General features: G+C 43.3%; 2 protein-coding genes across 2 annotated transcripts; both read left to right on the forward strand.

The window, feature by feature from the left end:
* Positions 1 to 2,766: 2,766 nt before the first annotated feature.
* LOC136470273 (uncharacterized) lies at positions 2,767 to 4,429 on the forward strand. The gene is made up of 3 exons (XM_066468170.1): positions 2,767 to 3,988; positions 4,059 to 4,093; positions 4,345 to 4,429. Exons 1-3 carry the CDS (start codon positions 2,771 to 2,773, stop codon positions 4,427 to 4,429), a joined length of 1,338 nt encoding a protein of 445 aa, XP_066324267.1. The 5' UTR covers positions 2,767 to 2,770.
* Positions 4,430 to 5,984: 1,555 nt separating this feature from the next.
* LOC136470274 (uncharacterized) lies at positions 5,985 to 6,901 on the forward strand. The gene is made up of 3 exons (XM_066468171.1): positions 5,985 to 6,121; positions 6,199 to 6,488; positions 6,561 to 6,901. The coding sequence occupies exons 1-3, from the start codon at positions 6,039 to 6,041 to the stop codon at positions 6,899 to 6,901; spliced, it is 714 nt and encodes a 237-aa protein (XP_066324268.1). The 5' UTR covers positions 5,985 to 6,038.
* Positions 6,902 to 7,806: the final 905 nt, after the last annotated feature.

Genomic DNA, 7,806 nt, shown 5'->3' on the forward strand with positions numbered 1-7,806 from the left:
GAGCAAGGTACCTTTCTTAGGCCACGTCTTATCAAGAGATGGAATATTGGTAGACCCATCGAAAGTACAAGAGGTCATGGATTGGAAGGCCCCGACTTCGGTTGTTGAAGTTCAGAGTTTTCTAGGGTTAGTAGGATATTATCATTGTTTTATTCCAGATTTCTCCAAGATTGCTAAGCCCATGACTAGGCTACTTCAGAAAGATGAGAAATTCAAGTGGACACCAGAGTGTGAAGCAGCTTTTCACACACTAAGGACCTTGTTAACTACAACTCCTGTTTTAGCACAACCCGATATTAAAAAGCCTTTCGATGTGTTCTATGATGCATTGGGTATAGGTTTAGGGTGTGTGCTCATGCAAGAAGGAAGAGTTATTGCATATGCTTCTCGATAGTTGAGGAAACATGAAGTCAACTACCCTACTCATGATTTAGAACTTGCAGTAGTTGTTCATGCATTAAAGGCATGGAGACATTATTTGTTGGGCAATGTATGTCATATATATACGGACCACAAAAGTCTCAAGTATATCTTTACCCAACCTGAGGTGAATATGAGACAGCGAAGATGGCTAGAGCTGATTAAGGACTATAATTTGGAAGTGCACTACCATCCAGGGAAAGCCAATGTTGTAGCCGATGCACTTAGTCGGAAATCTCATTGCAACACTGTGGAAGCATTGTTGGAAGATGGCTTTCATCTACTACATCCTGTTGTACTGCATAATATCACTATCAGTTGTTCACTTGAGAGTAAAATCTTAGAACTGTAGAAGACAGATATAGGTATATTTCACATCAAGAGAAAGATGCAAGAGCAAGAAACGAAGCATTTCAGATTAGATGAAAGAGATGTGCTATGGTTTGAGGACTGACTTGTGGTACCAAAAGACCATGAGCTTAGAAATTAAATTTTAGATGAAGCTGTTGACACAAAATATGACGCACTGTGCCTCACACACAGCAAGCCAGAAAGCGTGGCTTCAATCGGGTTCCCGGGTGCTTCGTGACCCGGAAGCGTGCCAGTCAGTTTGACCTGAAAGAACTAACAAGGGATAAACAGTTAAATGCCAGACCGGAACATGTCAGGTGAGACCAGACAGTTCCATATATACGGCCCTGAAGCCACTTACAACGACATACAGCTATAGGAAGCTGTCTGCCAACAAGTTTATAAACCATTCAGCTAATCGTAAGATGAACACACGTAAAGATCCGATTGCCGAATGCATGTGCATGGGAAGACATGTTTGAACAAGTGAAATTAATTATGAATTAATGCATAACCAAGCTCAGCAATCCAGCCGAATTGGGATCCATGAAGAAGGAACGTGCAAATAAACACGATTAAACTAATCTAAAACCTGCATCTGCCGCACGACACCTAGTTCCGTCAAAGCTTAAACGTAATTATCATGCATGAACCCACAACATGTAACAATCTAGATTAAAATAATTCAGCCATTATGAGCATGTTATCTATTTGCAGAGGTAATATGACAGTAATGATCATTGAAGCACGAATAAAACCACAAGAGAGGGCCGAATAATATCAATCTAGGTTGGGCAGAAAGTGTGTTACAAATATATGAAATATTTAAAACATGCAACACAGGGTAACTTAATGAATCTATTTAGATTTTGCCGTATCTAATAGAGCCGATAACTGTCTTGCTTTCACTAAGCATATTGAGCAAACGCCTGCCGCACGGTATCTACTCAATAACAAAGCATAAGCAAAGACTTCTTGATTGTCAAGCAAAGATCCGCCGCACGATCATTGAAAACAAACAAGACTACTTGCATCACGTCTAAATCCACCGCATGATACTAAACATGATAACAAGGTTGTCGGAACTTACGGAGGTCGACGGATCGATGACTCCTCTCGAAGAACTCGACGACACGACAAAAGGACTCGAAAGTTGGCACGGGGCCGGTTGTATTGATTTGGTTGTGAACCCCTATTACAATGGTCGAGGGTCAATATTTATACCCTAGACAAAACACGAGTCCTAGAAGACTACGATTTACAAAGGAACTTCTAAACAAACTTGGAAACTTACGATTCCTTACCCTAAACTCCCAGAGTCCTTTATTATTACAACTTTCATCTTTTCGATCGGCCTCGCCTGCCATCTTCTATTTTCCCGAATGGAGTCACCGCCTTCTGGAGTAACCGACCGCACAAGCATTTAGCCGACCGCTTGTTTTGTTTGCCGAATACCCTTCTTCCCGCATGCGGGTCCACCTGTCATCCTCCAGAATCGACCAAAATCCAGTGTTAACACATGCCCCCTCAATTTCGGGATAAAAGTTGTTTTATTCTGAAATTGACCACAAGCTCCTTCTTCTTCCTAGGTCAGCACCGTTCAACACCGCAGCCGCTGCCCAAAAATTCAAGCTTTCAGCGCAACCTCGGACCTACTTCGAATCTTCAATGGCGACCCAGGATGAAATCCCAGAGGTAAACTTTACTTATATTCGGCAATTTTTCATTTGATCCTTCCGTTCCTCTTTTGGCTTATTCCTCTTCGATTTCAATCACCTTCTAAAGGAATACAAGAACCAGATTTTGATCCCCTATGCTGCCAACCTCGATTCCTATTTCCTCGGCCCAATGGGAAATCCTGATCCTTCTGAAATTATCGAGAAGGAAACCCAAAGAATCCCTTTCAAATCTAGGGATCACCTCGCCAAACCGATGGCCAAACACGTTCAAGAATTGGCCATTTCCTCCAATCGCCGGATGGCGGAATTGGTACAGGAGAATGCTAGAGAAAAGCAGCAGCCACTGGGAAAGTCAAGACATCAGTCATTGCTTGGAATTATCCTTAGCAGAAACACCCAGAAACGATTCCCTTTTGATAGCAGCTTCCCATTTTTGGTCTGACACCATTAACGCCTTCATCTTTGGTCATGGTATGATGACCATCACTCTAGCCGACGTGTTCATGATGACTGGCTTGAACGTGTCACTACCAGTATACCCCTATAAGTACAAGAGCAAAAGTAATCAAAGAGCCGTCAGTTCTGGATGTGGATGGGTCAAACACATCCAGAACTACATGAATGCATCTGGCACCGTCTCTGACAAAGAGTTGAAAGCCTTCATGAATATGTGGCTATGCAGATTCATCTTCTGTGGAAAATCCAATGAACCAACCCTGAATCACATGGTGATGGCTGAAGACTTAGCTGCAGGCACTCAGATCCCCCTAGGCAAATATCTCTTAGGGTCTGTTTATCATATGATGCATCAGATTACTCTTCAGATGCGCCAAGGTGGAGAAATCTCTTGTGTGAATGGTCCTTGGTGGCTAATCCAAATGTGGCTCCAGCTATATATGCATCAGATAACCTCTGTGAGCCTCTTCAATCTAAGTTTTCCTTCAGTTAACTATGCTGAAGGTAGTACAGCAAAGGTTAAGGCTTGTCAGACTTATGGGGAAGCAGCATCATCTATCAGCATTGACATAGACATCGGTCATTTCTTCAAGCTATTTTTCAAAGGATTCGTCAATGTGCTCTGGTTCCCTTACAGAGAAGATGAAAATTTGACTTTGCCCTGCAAGTTTAGCTATGACATTGGTTGTTCAGGTCAAGAATCCACGGAGATCTTCAACTCCTTTATCAAACCTTGCACTCTGCCAGCCGAATTTCATCATGGGAGGTTAGTGCAGTCCACCTATGAATTCTACTATCCAAATATGGTGGCCAGACAATTAGGATGTGGCCAGCTGCCCCCAAAATTCCTCTTCTCAACAATCATAAAGCCAAGGGAAGTAATAACAGAAAGAATGGAAGCCAAGAAAATCTTTGAATTAGGATGGGAATTGCCAACATACGAACCATCTCCATTTGGGCTAATAGATGTTGCTCATCCCTTCTTTGTCTCTTGGTGGCAAGAATGGCATGCTCATATCTTCAATATATCAGTTCATCCTTTATGCAAAAACTTGCAGCCTGATTTTGCTTCTGATAGTGAGGTAACTCCATTAGGCTCATCATTTCCTGCTTTTGAATTCACTTCCTATTTTAACATCTGGTTATGCACAGGATTTTGAGCCTACTTCCCCGGCCAAAGCAATCCAGTATTATTCGGCTGGTCCCAAGCCTGCTCTGGGATTTGATGCTCCAAAATTAAAGGAATTCATGAAAATCCCTGCAACTTTGGATTCAGTACCTTTAAAGGCACTCATGAAAACTCCTGCTACTTCGGCTGCTGCATCTTCAAGAGGAAAAAACAAAAGGAAAACACCTGAAAGTTTTCTCTTACCCAAGAAACCAAGGACCAAGAAAGCCAAATTATCTTTTGAGGTACGAACCCTTTATTCTCTATCAGGTTAACAACCCCACTTAGCAGTAAACCTGACCACCTCTATATTCATTACTTCCATTGCAGCCGCAAGTCGAAATTCCCAGACTAGACAGTACCTCAGCAGCTGCAAAACCAACTCCTGAAGTTTCTACCGAAAATGAAGAAATTCATGACAGTGAAGCTTTCAGAGACTCATGAAGCTGAAGGTTCAAAGGCTCATAAATCTGATGAAACTATAGGTAACATCGTTCGACTAATTTTCCTTTTCTCCTTTCTTTTTTTTCTTTTAATAACATCTATCTCTTATGCTCATTATCATTTACTTTATTGAGGATAGATGAAATCTTAGATGAACTGGCAAGGGAAACTTCTCCTGATCAAGCTCCAAACCTGTCCCTTCTGAACCTTCAGCCAAGTTCTCCAGCAAGCCAGGGTATAACCCATCCTGATGATCAATCAGCTCAGCAGGTAATGCCTTGTCTTACACTATATTTTAGCAAAATTACCCAATCGGCTAACACCTCCTTTCTTCTCTTTTCTTTAGAAGAACATCACTAAACCGACCACCAGTTACTCCTTCTCTATTGAGGACTACATCATTGAGAAAAGTGAAGAGATTACTTCTCATCAAACCTTATCGCTGGAAAATCAGGCTCGGCTAAAAGAGATGATCATTCTGCTGAACAAGGATACCATTAGTCTGGTTCAGGATGCAGACCAGATAAAAGACCTCCTTGAACTCATTGATCAAGATATCCCCTCTGCTCTCAAGGCCCCCCTAAAATCTGCAGCCCATCTTGATGACCACTTTGCTATGGTGAGAAGGGCAACCAAGAACATATCTTTGAGGGCTGCTCTGCAGAAGGATAGATCTTTGAAGAAGCTGGAGATTAAAGATCTTCATTCTCATATCCAGACTACAAGAAATTCCTTGACAACCTTGGAGCCTGAACTGAAAGCCATGGAGGATGAAAAAAGCAGATTAGAAGCTCAACTAGCCGAACTGAATGCCAAAATTCAGTCTCACAGGGCCCATATAGCTAATTTGCCGAAGAACATAGAAGCAGCTTCACTAAAGATAACTTCGACCATCAAAGAAGACCAGCAAATCAAAACTAAGTTATCCAGCATCCAGAGCTCTGAAGATGAAGATCAAAAAGTGCTAGATAATGTTAGCCGAATCAGGACTGAAGCCATAGAGGCAATCAATCATCTTCTGAACAAGTAGACATTGGGCTTGTAATAAACTTAAATGTGATATCCTTTTTCCCTTGATCAACCAACTTTATGTTTACATATTTTTACTTGTTCGAAAACAGAAGCAATTGGTCATTTTCCCTTAGATTACTCGATTAGAATGTAGCCGATTGTCTCCATTCTTCCAATAGCCGAACGAATCCTAATTCAAATGTTGTGAGGGTATAGCCGAACAATGCTGGCTCCAACAAATCAGGGAGATAGTCGAGCGACATCCGATTTAACCCATGCCTGGCCCAGCCTAGTAGCGGCCCAGCCGAAAGGGAAAAACCCTACTCCACCGTTCGGCATTCTCGCCCCACGACTCCGTAGAATTCGCCACTGACTCTTCGCTCCGGCTTATAAATAGACCCCTCCGTTAGCCTTCATCGCTATCTCCGCTTTAGCGTTCTCACATCCGTCTCCTCCACTTCCTTCGTTCGATTCATTCCAGAAGAAAACCCTAACCTCCACCAAAGTAAATGGCGAACAGTGGCGACCGTGGCAAGCGTCCTGCCGACGGGGAGGCTGAAGGAAGCAGAGCATCGCGCTGCCGGCGCCGTGGGTACGATTCGGCTTTTTGCCCCCTTGCAATTTTCTTGTTCATCTCTTAGTTTTGATTTTTTCTTCCTCATTCATCAGGATAAGGGTCATCAGTTCCAGCCAATATCATCTCCTTCCTCCGGCGACAGCAGCTCAACCGGGAACTCCATCATCCGGCTCTTCCAGCTCTTCAAGCTCCTATCATTCCAATCCTTGGGGTCCGGTGGAACCAGCAGATGCACACCATCCGTATTCTCACGAGGAGGCGCTCAAGTTTCGCCAGGAGAGGGATGAAGCCCGGGAGGAGCTAGGCGATGTCTCCAAGAAATTCGGCATCGAGCAAGCCGAATGGGAGGACCAGCGGAAGCAACTCTGCGACGCCATCACCGGTTTGATATCTTCATTTGGTTTTAGCATCCTGGCTTCCCTTGCTTGCTGACCCATTTTCCTTTTCTGCCCAGCTCTTTCTGCGGAGAATGACCGCCTGAAGGCGGCAGCGAACAAGATCGCCGACAAAGTGAATGCCCAGGGGGAGACATCCGAGGCACGCCTCGATGCTGTGGACGGCCGTGTTGATCAGGCCGTCATCCAAGGTGTGCACCTTGGTGTTTCTCTCGGGCTGGCGGCAATGACCTCCCGAACCAACGAAGACTACTCCTTCCAGCCAGTCGGCTTCGCTGGAGGACGCCCGGACGAGATCGACGACATCGATGAGCGTCTAGAGGTCTACGATGATCATGCCATCGCCCTTGCTGAATCCACACATCCCCAGTCCGTCCTCAACAAGTTATTTGAGGAGTAGTTTGTATTAGGATGGACTTCTGTAAATAAACTTGTCTTTTGGAAGAATACTTATTTCTTTGATCCTTTTTGGTAAAATTCTGCCTGCGACTGTCAGAAAAATGCTGAAAACAACCCGGTCTTGCATAAACATTCTTGTGCTAGAGGCGATGCAAGCTGCATCGGCTATTTTGTGCTAAAGACGATATGAACAATATCGGCTATTCTCAGTCTTATATCTGATTTTTAGGCTAAAGGCGATTTTCTCTTTATCGGCTTTTCTGATCTACATTCATGAACCAACCTCAACACTGGGGTAATACTTCTTAAGAAATCTTCCATTGATAGCTCTGGTAAACTCCTCTCCAAATAAAGTCCTCAATATGTATGCATTGCCAGGTACACATTCTACTATTCGGAAAGGACCTTCCCAATTTGGAGACCATTTGCCGAATGCTCTATCCTTTGTTCCAACTGGCAATATAGTTTTCCAAACCAAGTCTCCTTCTGCGAACTGCCTCAGCCTAACCCTTTTGTTATAATACTTGGCAACGCGTATTTTATTTTTCTCAATATTTTCCAATGCCTTGAGACGAATCAAATGTAAATCTTCCAATTCATCCATCATCAGATTCTTATAATCTTCTTCTACCAATTCTTTCTGTAACACAACTCGCCTTGAACCTGACCGTAATTCCCATGGTAGTACAGCATGATGCCCATAAACCAGTTCATAGGGAGACGTTTGAGTGGACCCATGACAAGCCATTCGGTAAGCCCACAATGCTTCATTAAGAACCAAGTGCCATCTCCTTGGTTTTTCATCAATCTTCTTCTGGATGATTTTAATCATAACCTTATTTGATGCTTCTGCCTGACCATTAGCTTGTGCATAATAAGGAGAAGAATTATATAACTTAATCCCCA

The sequence above is a fragment of the Miscanthus floridulus genome, chromosome 8 (assembly GCF_019320115.1).
Source record: "Miscanthus floridulus cultivar M001 chromosome 8, ASM1932011v1, whole genome shotgun sequence".
In the NCBI taxonomy this organism is placed as follows: domain Eukaryota; kingdom Viridiplantae; phylum Streptophyta; class Magnoliopsida; order Poales; family Poaceae; genus Miscanthus; species Miscanthus floridulus.